Source organism: Aricia agestis, chromosome 20 (genome assembly GCF_905147365.1).
Source record: "Aricia agestis chromosome 20, ilAriAges1.1, whole genome shotgun sequence".
Classification (NCBI taxonomy): Eukaryota; Metazoa; Arthropoda; class Insecta; order Lepidoptera; family Lycaenidae; genus Aricia; species Aricia agestis.
In genome coordinates, this window is record NC_056425.1 from 5,981,716 (window position 1) to 5,997,308 (window position 15,593).

The window sequence follows — 15,593 nt, forward strand, 5'->3', positions numbered from 1 at the left end:
CAGTTCATTTTAATTGGTTCAGCAGATTTAACGTGAAGAAGAAACATTCAGACAAACAGATATATGAAACAGACATTGTACGTACTTTCGCATTTAATTATAACCTTCGAGTTGACGTCCGCAACTCGGTTGTGCCAAAATTCGTTTATCGTGCGGGAAACATACATTTTCCAGGACAGAAAATATGTCCTATCCGGAGACTCTAAAGTATCTCCGTACCAAATTTCAGCAAAATCGGTTTAACGGTTTAGACGTGAACAGCTAACAGACAGACAAACAGACAGACTTCCTCAATTATAATATTAAAGTGGATTTCGGATCTTTGCCGCGAGCGACCGCGACTGATGAAAATTCAAACGAAATGCCATTTTATGACATAGGCTTTAGGTTTCATTTTACTCTACCACTAGTTTTTACGCCGCCGCCAGCGGCAGCGTGGGTCGCCACGCAAATGTCAGTGGAAAATAATACCTATATTCTATATCATAAAGTAGCATTTTATTTGAATTTTTACCGGTCGCGGTCGCTCGCGGCAAAGATCCGAAAGCCACCTTTAGCCAGGACCCGATCTAGCCATTTAGCCGCTCCGGGCAAAGATCATTTTCGCCGCCCTTTACATATACAGAAACATATTTGTTGGGGGAAAATGGGAGGAATATTTAAGTAAAATACTCAAATATTTCCACTAGCAAACTTAAGGTAGGTTAGCTGGTAAAATTCTCAAATTTAAGTGGTGGATGGCTAGGTTGGAAGTTAGGAATAAGTCAATTTCGCCGCCCCTCATTTTTGCCGCTCTGGGCAAATACCCGGCTCGCCCATTAGATCGGGCCCTGCCTTTAGCAAGAATGTCTTGTGAATGTATAATTTGTTCCAGAAGATGACGAACATAACGCAGACGCTGTCGAGCCTCTTCGAGGAGATGATGGGCGGAGAAGAGAACAGAAGTGACGTCAGCGTAGCGAAGTTGATGACAGCCCTGAAGAAACCAAACAACGATACATTTGATTTTGGAACGCTAGTGAAGTTAGTCGACGGTTGGCGCACGAAGTTGAATTTGAGCAAGACGGACTGCGACTATTGTGATGGCTTTCGTGACGTCGTTTTGGCATATAATGGCATACACGGATACGTCAGTCTCATTGTAAGTATATGCATGTAATGTAAGTTAAATTTTCTCCCCCCACGAAAAAAGAGGGGTGGTGTAAAGCCGTTTGTGCCGCGCCGCCGTCATCGGAACGTAACCGACAACAAATTTAAATAAAATGCCACTTTATGGGCTAGGCCACAACACTGCGTTGCGACGTCGCATCTCGAAAATCTATGACGTCGCAGAATGCATCGTGGAAAGAGGTACGAAGATTTTGGCCTACCTACCGTACCACTATTGTGTTTTTTCGCGTTCACGAATATTTTATTTGTATTGATGTTAGCAGCTATCTATTTTTGAAAAAAATATTCGTAAACGCGGAAAAACACAATGGCGGAAAGTAGGTCGGCCAGGCTCCATATAAAAATCTTCATACCCCTTTGCGATGCATCAGCGACATTTCCGATGAAATTTTTGCGTTGTAACAGCGCATCGCATTTCTGTGCGATGTTTTTGCGATACGACGCCGCAACGCAGTGTTGTGGCCTGGCCCTATGACCTAGGCTTTATGATTTCATTTTCTACCGACATTAGTCTAGCGACCCATGCCGCCGCTGCTTTGTAGGTCGTAGAACACAATAAAACCAAGCGTACCGGTGACGGCGGTGGCGGACACACTCTATCTAAAAATATATTATAACTCAAAGGTGACTGACTGACCGTGTTCAAACCAAACTGACTGTCAGCCGCTGAAAGTGAGCGAACTTTACGCAGTTTATTGTATTTCCATACATATTCACTTTTTCGTTCACACCTAACCGACAAGACATTATTACGCTAAGCGTAGGCGCGGACATTCGATACCGTTTATTTTCACGTTTACACTGGGGCTCACAGTGAGCCTGCTCACATTCTGCGGCATACAGTCAGTTTGGTTTGAACACGGCCATAGTGATCTATCGACGCACAGCCCAAACCACTGGACCGGATCGGGCTGGGCATACAGGTAAATGTTATAACGTAGGCATCCGCTAAGAAAGGATTTTGATAAATTCCACTCCTAAGGGGATAAAATAGGGGATGAAAGATTGTATAAAATAATACTTTTTAACGCGAGCGAAGCCGCGGACAAAATCTGGTCTATCTATAGAATTTAAGTAAGCTAACATCTTTTTGGCCCCGACGTTGAGGGTGTTCTAAATTTGACATGCCTATCTGTGAGTCTGTCCGTGGCATCGTAGCGCCCAAAGAAGTGGACTGATTATGGTCTAGTTCTTTTTGTTTAAACGCTGCCGCTCAGTGCTGGTAAATATCAGTCAGACAAGTCACCTATAACTTAGTTTGGAATCATAAATTTAATATACCTAGCGGAATAGAGCAACATTCTCGAGCTGTCAAACGAAACCGTAATTGATTTACGTCTGTGTGTAAAAATTTGTTTACGTATACACTTACACAAGCATCTTTCTAAGAGCGACCGCAGACTTACAATTTCAAGTTGACCGACTTAATCGTATAGTTGGAAGCAATGTGCGAGCTCTCATAAGCCGCCATAGCTAAGAGTATACTATTATAGCCGGCCCATTCGTGCCGAAGCATGGCTCTCCCACGTTTTACAACATTTCTGTCAACTTTCTGAATTCTGATATGACGTAACGTGGGAGAGCCATGCTTCGGCACGAATGGGCCGGCTCGACCGGAGAAATACCACGTCCTCACAGAAAACCGGCGTGAAACAGCGCTTCCGCTGTGTTTCGCCGAGTGAGTGAGTTTACCGGAGGCACAATCTTCTATTCTATTCCCTTCCTTACCCTCCCCTTTTCCCTTCCCTTCCCTACCCTCCTCTATTACCCTATTCCCTTTTAAAAGACCGGCAACGCACCTGCAGCTCTTCTGAAGCTGCGAGTGTCCATGGGCAATGGAAGTTGCTTTCCATCAGGTGACCCGTTTGCTCGTTTGCCCCCTTATTTCATAAAAAATGACAGATTTTGGTCAGATTTACTGTTATATGTGCTAGTAGCGCCCTCTGCTCCTAAAATAAAATAAAATAATAAAAATTGTTTTATTTCTGAATAAATTTGAATCAAATATTTTCAGAATGTTGAACTACATGTTGCCTACCACCGGTTCGGGAACTAACCCGGCGAGAAGAACCGGCGTAAGAAACTCGCATGGGGCCACTTTTTAGTAAAAAAGTGGAAAATTTGTCTTTTAAAAAAATAAAATTTACAATGTAAATAACTTAATCTATACAATATGAATACACAATTGTAAGTCACATATAATAAATGTAGAAGCAGCCTTGCAAGCAGCCATCCTACTCCCAAGATGTGCTATCGTTTAGGAAATCTTTGACCGTATAGTAGGCTTTGGCACACAAACGTTCTTTAATTACTTTTTTAAATTTATTAATTGATAGATTTTGAACGTTTTCCGGGATTTTATTGTAAAGGCGTATACATTGACCTTTAAACCTACCTACCTAAATTATATTCCGATGATCGTTATACCGATCAATTGTTAATTTATTATTAATGTAGGGCTCTTATGTCCTGGGCACACAGCTTCAGATATTGAGCGCACAATAGATTGACTGAGTCATGTTAAGGGCCAATTAATTTATAATCAAAGTGAAGTTCTGACATACCAGCAATCGAGTATAATTAGTTAAGGGCTATCCTCCCTTATACCTTTTGATTGATGTGGAGATTAATCGGATTTAATATTATCTTTCAACAGTGCGTATATATCCATAATTTTCTATATATTAGTGAGCCAAAAACTTTGTATCTCTTTTGACGAAAAACGGGGAAACGTAGGTGCATGAAATTTTGCACAGTTATAGTTTATATGGTGAAGGAGTGCATCGAGCTTATATTATTTTGAAATTATGCTTTTATCATACATATTTTTAACAAATAAAACATTATACACACTACAACACACACACTAGGAAAAATGACAGATTTTTGAGTGACAAGCCTATACATACGAATTATAGTCTTTTATTTATGGTTGAAGTCTGTTGACAACAAGTTGACAAATTGAAAATGGATTATAGTTATATTTATTGAATCTAAGATACTATTAGACAATGCTTACACGGCCAGTCTGAGGTAAGCAGAGTCCCAGAGACAAGAGTTGAAAAAAATATGATAAAGTCAATATTTTTTTGCAAAATATAGGTAGTAGTCCTAATATCGTTGAAACTAAGGTCGAATTTCGACCATTGGGCGATCTCTAGTTATTATAAAAGCGAAAGTGTGTCTGTCTGTCTGTAACCACTGCACGCCCAAACTGCTAAACCGATTTTGCTGAAATTTGGTATGGAGATCCTTTGAGTCCCGGGAAAACACATATAATACTTTTTAAACGGAGTTACGAGCATCATCTAGTAATAACATAATGCATATAATAATATTAGTAGCTGTTATATATCGATCGATAGTATAGTTAGTCGGTCAGGATAAGCCAGTTGACGAGGCGAGGCGAGCACTTTCAGTGTCATAATATGATTTTAAACTTTATCTTCATTATCGTAATACATAGTATCGCTTGACAAAAACGAGCGGCCACGAGCGGCCGTAGAATTCTCAAGCGATACTATGCATTACAAAAATGAAGATAAAGTTTAAAATCATATGAAACTGAAAGTGCTCGCCTCGCCGCTGCCATTCCGGTGTAACGCGGCGACTAGCGTTGAGTATGCAAAAAAATTTGAGTACTACATTCTTTGATTCGGGTTTAACTCAGAAATGCATGCAGGTTATGATTCTGAATCTTCCATGGAGTCATATTTCGGCAAATAAAAAAATATATAAATAAAACTCCTGACAACATATTTTAGAATCTGCATGCTTTTCTGAGTTCAACCCTCGTTCAACCCCATTATGCATACCTTTAAATAAAATACAGAGACAAGATTGTCTTTAATTTAAACGAAGAATATAAATACTTATCCATAAACGACTACGTCAAGTGTCAACGAAGAACTGCAGAACTTACTGTGAACCCAAGTTTTTAATTACAAGAAACTTTGTAGAAGATAAATATACTTATATTATAGTTCTATATTTTGCTAGTTGCTGCTCGCGACGTCGTCTGCGTGAAGCCTCTACAGCACCAAAAGTATAAGATAGTGTGATTATATGTAGCCTATATGTTGACCCGACCTCTTATATTCATGCAAAGTAAATCCATGCAGACAAACAGATAAAAATTCTAAAAACTATAATATTAAGTTTGGATTCGATATCGATTGCAAATTACACCCCACGTGTTCTTCTTAAAAAATATTCAATATCACATAGTTTTGAGTTTCCTACGATTTTATTATGTTAAGATTTAGCCCGGCCGCACATTGTCCGAAATTTCTGATACGAAACAGTTGAACGTCCGCGCTGTCTCTTACATTTTGTACTGAGCCGAGTGAGCTCGAACTCGCCGGAAGGATATTTCGGATAGTGTGCGGGGTGGCGGTCCGGCGGAATTCCTCTGTTTCTGATCAGAATTCGGTCAATGTGCGGCCGGGCTAATAATGATGATTAAACTGAATAATGACATAACGAATCCGGTCGATTTAAGTTAAAAAAATTGTATTAGTTAGGTTAAAATGTTAACGCTGAGTGCATATCTGTCCCTATTTCTAGATGACTGTTATTAGGAACCACATAACACCAGGCACTGTGGTGTACACCACGGTAATAAGCCTGAGTGGTATCCTTTTCTACAATAGACATAACAATACACTACTCGTATGGCTGACCCATAAGCACTATGGGGATGTCCCCATAGTTTACGTCCTTACGTTATGCATACCTACTGTCTTATCACCGTGTCTCATGTATTATTCCTTCTTTTTTATTTTCTCTTTTTTTATAATTTTGTGTCTTTTGCGTAAGTATGTGATGTTTTTAATTTCCTTTCTTTGTATTGTAACGTGTAGTTTATCATTGTAGTGTAATGCTGTGTCATATTGTCGAATAAACATTATTATTATTATTATTAAAAGCGGAAAAATATCCCTCTTACTAATAAATATAAATATAACACAGCGTATAATCAAATATATGTTATAAAATAAATATATTTTAATTTCCAAATACTTTCAAAAAGTCCTAAGATATAGTACCGGTTCAAAACTAACCGACCGAGAAGATATAAGATATTTTAACCGGCAAAGGGTCACTAAATATAAGATAGCGTCTTAAACGTCTTAAACTTTATACGTGGGGGAGCCATGCTTCGGCACGAATGGGCCGGCTCGACCGGAGAAATACCACGTTCTCACAGAAAACCGGCGTGAAACAGCGCTTGCGCTGTGTTTCGCCGAGTGAGTGAGCTTATCTCACTGGTGAGGTCATCTCACTCATCGCATATTACACCGACTCCACTCCAACTCAACTCACAGAATGACATTGAATTCTCAGCTTTATGTTGTGTTACTTAGGAGTTTATTTACTAACAAGCGAACAACTAGTTGACGACGACTCGCCGACTGGCTGTCCACGCGTTGTGAGTTAGGCAAAAGTTGCTCTTATCTCCTAATAATATAGCTTACATTTCCATGCCATGCTGTGAATTAGGTTGGCGTCGAGTTGGTGTTATGTGCGATGAGCTTATTGCTACGCTTTCGTAGTTCTGCTACGGCGTAGCACGACTACGAAATTACGCAGCTATACGTGGGAGAGCCATGCTTCGGCACGAATGGGCCGGCTCGACCGGATAAATACCACGTTCTCACAGAAAACCGGCGTGAAACAGCGCTTGCGCTGTGTTTCGCCGAGTGAGTGAGCTTACCGGAGGCCCAATCCCCTAACCCCTACCCTATTCCCTTCCCTACCCTCAACTATTCCCTTCCCTTCCCTTCCCTTCCCTACCCTCCCCTATTACCCTATTCCCTCTTAAAAGGTCGGCAACGCACTTGTAGCTCTTCTGATGCTGCGAGTGTCCATGGGCGATGGAAGTTGCTTTCCATCAGGTGACCCGTTTGCTCGTTTACCCCCTTATTTCATAAAAAAAAAAAATTAATACGTAGGCCCGCACTCTAGACTCTAGAGAGTTCAGACTTTAGAATTAGAGATGATTACTTTACATTAGGGCCCTCCTAGCTAGCCCCAAAAATCAAACATCGTCCTTCTCTCTTCACACTCACGCTCGTCTTTCATATGCCAGGTGAAAAAGGACGACGCGGATTCATCGCCAAATTAGTTTTTTCTCAATAACTCGATAAATATACAACATTTTAAAAATCCGCTAGGTCGATCCCTCAATGATAGAATTTTATAGTTTATACAATGTGTTAAAGAAATGAAAAATTCGTGAAAATTAGATGCATCTTTGTGATTTTTTTCTATCGAGAAAATTTTCAGATATCGTGTTTTTGCTCAGATCGAATTCTCGGAAATATAAAGTAGTATCTAATTTAAGAAAAAGAAACAATTCAGGGCTTATTTTCAACTCCCAAGCGGCCACATGCGGCCACTATGACAATAAAATAGCTATTTTGACGATTAACTTCATCTTAACAATTTTTTTACTATATTAAAGTTAAGTTATCAATATCGCTTAGTGCGGCAGTTACAGAGCAAAATATTAATGCACTGCAGCAAGGATCGCTGCTTTAATCTGTCATATGAGTTGTAAGGTTTTCAATATGCCAGACAAAGACAAGAACATCTCGTATTATATTCGCTATGTATTTAGTACTTTATTACTAAGGGCGCATTTTCATTAGTCGTTAACTCGTACGGTATACAGCATACGGGTAGTCTATGACAACGAATGGCGCATGTCTATTGGTCGTGGCATGATCGCACCACGCATGCGGCCAGTGAAAATGCGCCATAATGCTGGATTTATATTGGTCCGCGCGAAAAAGCGGTTTGGCCGCTACACCGCGAGATCACAAGCGATTTATTTAATAGCGGTGCGGCCGCGCTGTCATTTACATACAGTGCACCCAAAGTGATAATGCGCATAGAAATTTTCGTAATTTTTTGGCAACGATCGTATTTCCCGAGCTTCGGAAGACGTCGCTGCAAGCGCTGTTAAACTCATGAAGTGGCATTTTATTAGAATTTTTGTCAGTGACGGTGATGGAACAGTGGAACAACGGCCGAAGGCCTAAAATAGATGACGTCATATCTCAACCTTTCTAAGAAAAACTTCATAAAGCGCTTTGTGATGCGATGTTATTCGTAACATCAAACTTATAACACCCCTCTTTTTTGTCGGGGGTTAAAAAGGTAAGTGGGGACAATTTTTCGAGTGGATTAAATTCTTCTGTGAAGAATTTTATTCGAAAATTCTCGTAAGGTAATCAAAATATTATATCAGCGTCAAAATAGAGATTTCTTCAATTAGTAGATAATTTACGACCGTCCTTAGAGGGACTTAATCATAACTTATTTGCTTAACTTTGGCTTAATGAAGATTTTGACATAAAATATATCCAGTTTATGTATTACTCTTCATTAAAATTGAGTTAGTATTAAAATATGTCACAGAGTGCGACCGTTTAAATCTATTAATGTTTAGTTTGCACGGAAACAGTGTAAACTAAACACGGATAGGGAACGCACCACGAAGGTGCTGCAAACTATAATGTCGTTAGTGTGAAACTTTTCCTCCTCCTCCCTCCTCCAAGGTCTATCCGTCTTGTTCTAACGCCACTGCAGGCCAGCCTGGCTTGGATGCATCCACTTCATTTCACCATATTTTACGAGGCCGTCGACGGCGACGTCGTCCATCTTGAAATTGCTTATTTATATGATACATCCCCTACCCTAAGATCTACATTTCCTGTACGTTCTCTTTTACACAGAAAATGTTGCCTACTGCCTAAATACGAAACTTAATTATTACTGATTTGATATTTAATGCTTGATAAAATATAATTCTATAGTTCCTGCATGGTCCCTATTATCTTCTATGTACTTACCAATTACAATTATTAGTGTAAACAGTATTATTAGTTTCAGTACATAATAATCGATCGTTAATTAACTCGTATGAAAGTCAACATACTGAGTCAACACGAAATATGATAAGCGGTATTGAGTAGGCGTGGAGAAGAGAGAAAATTTATGTAATTTGGGGCAGTCTATGGGCTATTCGTCCATATCCTTTTTTGCTATCTTTGTATATACTTATTAGGTTTTTCGCACCAAGGATTTTTTTAAATGAAATAAGGGGGCAAACGAGCAAACGGGTCACCTGGTGGGAAGCAACTTCCGTCGCACATGGACACTCGATCAGGAGAGCTGCAGGTGCGTAATAGGGTAATAGGGGAGGGTAGGGATGGGAAGGGAATAGGGGAGGGTAGGGAAGGGAATAGGGTAGGGATTGGGCCTCCGGTAAACTCACTCACTCTGCGAAACACAGCGCAAGCGCTGTTTCACGCCGGTTTTCTGTGAGAACGTGGTATTTCTCCAGTCGAGCCGGCCCATTCGTGCCGAAGCATGTCTCTCCCATAATTATTATTGTATACGTGGGATAATTGAAATACAATATTATTAATCCAGGTGGCACTCGGGGATTGCCGCTGTAATTAATAAAAAATGCTATTGCATAGCATTTTTTACTAACTTATGCAATTATAATTCGGAGACAGACAGACACCCTTTCACATTTATAATATTAGCAAGCATGGATATGGAAGTATTGATATTGGAGTCTATCATAACAATGAAACGTAAGCAATGTTTGAAACAATAAACTATTGTGCAATTTCCGTATACCTTCAATTTTCTATTCGAGATCTATGAAATACTCTGATTTCATACATTTCCTGTAACTATTTCCTTATTTACCATTCTAATAAAGAGGAACGGTTTTTCTTGTTTGCCTTATATATTAATATTGTTTGCATCGTACTCCGATTTTGATAAACGCCAAAGACATAAAGAAAGAACTATGCTACTTTTTATCCCAAAAAAAAAAAATGTTATTTGTCACGAGATTTCTTTTGGGTGCACGAAGTATTTAGAAACATCTTCAGGTTATAAAAATATAATGTTATGTCTACAAAAGAAGCTATTAAATACTTCCAAGTAACATTACCTTACTTGTTATAGGTACGTCTAGACCAATTTCTCAACGGCTGTCAGTATATTTTGTCGTTTCAGTATTAATTTATTTACGTCCTTTTACTGTTTCCAGTTGTGAATAATGGTGAAAGTCAAAAGAGACAGAACAGGTACGAATAAATTATCACGAAGCACATAAGTTGGAAGTTCAAATGTGTTTTTGTTTGGGATGAGCTTCGGGGATGAGCTCTTTATCACTGACAAGTTTGACGTAATATTAAAATCTTTACTTATATCTTATATCGAGCTATAAATATCTTATATCTTTAAACGAGCAATTTTTGTATATCTACAGTGTGTAACAAAAATAAGTGATAATACTTTAGGGTGTGTACGTGTTCCTTGTAGAGAGTTCACTGTGAAAGTAGCAGCGCTGAAAGACGAATTTTTTTTTCACTGTATATATATAAAAATGGATTTTCAAATGTGTTAGTCGCGCTAAAACTCAAAAGCGGCTGAACGGATTGGGATGATTTTAGTCTTAAAATATTCGTAGAAGTCCAGGGAAGGTTTAAAAGTGACACGAAGTGCACCGGGACAGCTAGTATATTATATATTTATAGTTGGAATCTCGGAATCGGCTCCAACGATTTTAATGAAATTTAGTATACAGGGGGTTTCGGGGGCGATAAATCGATCTAGCTAGGAATCATTTTTAGAAAATATCATTCTATTCGTGTTTTATCGAATACTGAACAAAGTTCGGTCAAAAAGCTAGTTGTTATAAATGCGAAGGAGTGTCTGCCTTTCGGTATATATTTCTGTTTGTCTGTTACATCTTTGCTTAAACGGCTGAACAGATTTAGATGTAATTTGGTATCAGAGTTAGATTTTTGTTATAAACAGAAGACTCTCGTGCGACTCTGAGAACTACTGAGGATAAATAATTATGCAGTGCAGTGTATGTACAATCATAAGCTTCTTACTGACGAACGGCACTTGTCACGGCACGCGTCGACAAGTGCCGTTCGTTTGTAAGAAGCCATTATAAATAAATCTCAATACTTACTACTGTGCTGCACATTGTATATTTTATGTTAAGTTATAATATAGTTAACAAATAATTATTATTTGTCACTCATGGTTGCATCATCTAGGTCTCATCATCTAGGATTCTAGGCCGCGGCACTATTCCCAATTTGTACAGGAATGACAATGACAATGAACATCAACGTTATATATAAATAGTCATCTTTTTGTAATTTGGAACACACTTCGCTTTAAGCTCGCAAAATTGTAACTCACCTACAATAAACGGTCACGTCACAATCAGTCTTTAAATAATTCCTATTACCTCCACACTGGTAGGTAAACTACTAATTAAAATGACGTCACAAATGTTACATTTTCTAATTTTGTCTAAGCATTGCCTCGTTGTTTCGATGTAACCAAGAAATCAATAAAACGAAATTGAAAATCAAGATATCGACTCATTTACGGTAATTTTACAACAACCGTACTGTTAAACAGTTATAAAAAGTCAGAAATAAAAGTCATAAACTTTATACGACGCGTTGGGATTACATCAGAGTGTTCTGACCGTGAATAAAGAGGTATAGATGCTGAGAAGTTACGTGAACGGATTTCATGTTTTTTTTTTTAATATGAAATAAGGGGGCAAACGAGCAAACGGGTCACCTGATGGAAAGCAACTTCCGTCGCCCATGGACACTCGCAGCATCAGAAGAGCTGCAGGTGCGTTGCCGGCCTTCTAAGGGGTAATAGGGGAGGGTAGGGAAGGGAATAGGGAAGGGTACGGAAGGAAATAGGGGAGGGTAGGGAAAGGAAAAGGGTAGGGGATTGGGCCTCCGGTAAACTCACTTATTCGGCGAAACACAGCGGAAGCGCTGTTTCACGCCGGTTTTCTGTGAGGACGTGGTATCTTTCCAGTCGAGCCGGCCCATTCGTGCCGAAGCATGGCTCTCCCACGTCAGAGTTTTTTACTTTATCCATACTAATATTATAAATGCGAAAGTGTGTCTGTCTGTTGCCTCTTCACTTTTTCTATACAGAGTTACTTTCAGTCCCGGTAAAGGACATAGGATACTTTTATCCCGTAAAAATGTACGGTTTCCACGCGATAAATGAATTTTGGCGCAACGGAGTTGCGGGCGTCATCTAGTTAAACACTTTTTTTGGGATTTCGTACCCAAAGAATAAAACGGGACCCTAGTACTAAGACTTCGTTGTCTGTCCGTCTGTCTCCAGGCTGTATCTAAGAACCGCTATACCTAGACTTCTGAAATTTTCACAGATTATGTGTATCTCATATCTGTTAATGCCGCTATAACAATAAATATTGAAAGCAAAATGAAATTAATATTTAAGGGGGGCTCTCATACAACAAATGTGATTTTTTCGGCCGTTTTCGCTCTATATCAATAATGGCAAGAGGTAAGAAGCACTTAAATTTTTGTCACATTATTTTGTTATATGTGTACTTTAATACAAAAAACACAATTTTTAACCTATTTTTGCTATGTATCGGTACGGAACCCTTCGTGCGCGAGTCCAACTTGCACTTGGCCGATTATTTTTTTGCTGATCAGGTAAACTTTGTTTTGCCTTTAATATTCGGACAATATGCGTGATATAGGACTCAAGCATATTGTTGGGGCTAGGGTCTGAAATAATAAGATGGGTCCTATTTCAGACCCTACCCAACAGGTTTTCTTTATTCCTTAAAGAATTTTTATTCAAAATTATGGATTTGACGTTAGTCGAATATCGACTTTATGTTATCGAACGCTTGGCTAGGGACTCAGGACTGAGCTCTGTCTGATATAGGATGTTACCAAAAACCTCGTTTAGGTTTAGGCATGAAAAAGGGAAACAGACAGACGGACAGGCGTTTTATTTTGCACGGCAAAATTGTATTCCCATAATCGTCAAACAAACGTTATGTTAGAAAACAATTTTGTAGTTTGCGTTGACAGGAAACGAACGGTTTTTTGCTTGCTTATGATAAACTTTAGTAATTTTCTCAAACCACGTTTTTCGATTCATTTAACAATCAGTTTTTCGGGACACCGGAACACAGTATTGTCATCAGAGTCGCTTCTTTCCCGACAAAGAATCTGTCAAAGCTCATCCGCCGGAACAAAGTACCGGATCAGATAAATTATTGTGACGTAAAATACAGAGTGAATTTTACGCTCGGAATTCTTGCAAAGAATACGCGTTTTAGTAAAAAATAGTTATGTTTTAACTAGTTAATGCCCTCAACCGCATTCATTTATAACGCGAGAACCACACACTTTTTCGGGATAAAAAGTATCCTATATCCATTCCCGGGACTCAAAATATCTCCAAACCAAATTTCAGCTAAATCGGTTCAGAGGTTTAGACGTTAAGAAGTAAGCGACAGACATACACACTTTCACATTTATAATATTATGAGCTTTTGCCCGCGGCTTCGCTCGCGTTGAAAAGTATTATTATATATAAACTTTCATCCCCTATTTTAACCCCTTGGGGGTGGAATTGACCAAAACCCTTTCTTAGCAGATGCCTACGTCATAACATCTACCTGCATGATAATTTCTGCCCGATCGGTCCAGTGGTTTAGGCTGTGCGTTAATAGATCATCATGTCAGTCAGTCACCTTTGAGTTTTATATATATAGATATATTTAATGTTTTATTATAGCAGGAATTACAAATTTTTCTATGGGATATTAATATTTATTTTCTATCTGTGGTTGGTTAACTTTGACTTTAGCAAACTCCTGTCGAAAACATTAAAAAGCATGGTAGCATTATATGTAGAATCTGAAAAAAAGCAAATACGTGTGGCAATCGAGTACTGCCGCGGTAAAGCTATTGTAAATAGCATTTTTAATCAACTTATGCAATTATAATTCGTGTATGTCTAGTCGCATGCACACGCATCTAGTCGCATGAAGTCTGCCGAGTGCCGAACTAAAACGACGACGTTAGACGATGCACGGCTTTCAACGCCGCAGTGCTGTGCCGATCGGAGTAGGAGGGTGTTAGGTTTATTTTCGTTACGGAATTTCTTGATTCGATCGCCGCGCTCAAAGCGTTTTCAGCATCTGGAACTGCCCCGGGGCAGGGCAGGCAGGGCAGGCCGAATGGATACGGAAATAGCCGAACAAAACCGATAATCCACGACGCACGTGGACTTAGTACCTATAAGTGTAATACGTAGTTTATGTTCTTAATTTAAACTTCGGCTAATTTCGTATCCGTTCGACCCGCCCTGCCTGCCCTGCCCCGGGGCAGTTACCGAAAACGCTAATGCTTCAAATATATTATGGCAAATTAAAAATAAAAAGAAGAAGTAGGAATTGTTCCAATTTCAAATGTGTTATCTCAATGTATTAATTATAATTATTTGAATTTGAAATTGGAAGGTTCTCGAAAATCAATTAGCGTGTTTGCCCGAGTTGTTTGTTGACGTTACTCACTGCCCACTCTAGCTAAATTATGATTGATTTGTTTATATTTGGCAATTTAGTAATACATGAAAATGATTAGATAATTACGTTTTGACGTCAAATAACTATAATGTTCATGGGTGCTCTTACGGTGAAGGAAAACGTCGCAAGGAAACCCGCACATGGTTGGACCCAGACCAGAGTAGACGTATTGACAGCCATATAATAATACGAGCTTTTGCCCGCGGCTTCGCGTGCGTTAAGAAGTATTATTATATACAAACTTTCATCCCCTATTAAAACCCCTTGGGGTTGGAATTTATCAATTTTTTTTTACCTTTCTTAGCGGATGCCAACGTCATAACTCATAACATCTACCTGCATGCCAAATTTCAGCCCGATCCGTCCAGTGGTTTGGGCTGTGCGTTGATAGATCACTATGTCAATCAGTCAGTCAGTCACCTTTGAGTTTTATATACTTAAGTACTTAAGTATACAGATTATATTTTCTGGACTAGGTCGACTATGTTGAAAAAATGGCGTATTGAAAATTTATGCCTTGGCAATCGTGTGGTCATTATCTGTTAAACAGTATTTTATCCTTTTTAAAATAATTACTTATAAATTATCTACAATGTAAGTAAGGGCAATTAACAAGTTTTATATGATAAGTGAGGTTTAATGTCTATCTATAATATTATTAACATCGATAAACATAATTTTTAATTTCATGTTCAAATATTTTTATTTGCCAGTCAAACAAATCGTAAATAAGATTCTTATGAAAGGATCTCAACTCTCAAAAGTTCGTAAAAACAATTAAAAACCAAGAACAAACACGATGGGATGAATAATTTAAAAGATGAAAAAATAAGTTTTATCCTGAGAAAAATATTAAAAACAAGACTAGATAACGCCCGCAACGCCGTTTCAAATTTGTTTATAGCGCGAGAACCGTACATTTTTCCGAGATAAAAAGTATCCAGTATGTCCTTTCCCGGGACTCAAATAGTATCTC

The 15,593-nt window shown here is 38.8% G+C and overlaps 1 protein-coding gene across 1 annotated transcript in view; it reads left to right on the plus strand.

The window, feature by feature from the left end:
* Positions 1–877: 877 nt before the first annotated feature.
* LOC121737092 (G-protein coupled receptor dmsr-1-like) overlaps positions 878–15,593 on the plus strand; it is a 43,237-nt gene continuing 28,521 nt past the window's right edge. The window contains exon 1 of the mRNA XM_042128639.1: positions 878–1,141. Within this exon, the coding sequence (XP_041984573.1) occupies positions 878–1,141 (264 nt within the window). The remainder of the gene's footprint in view (positions 1,142–15,593) is intronic.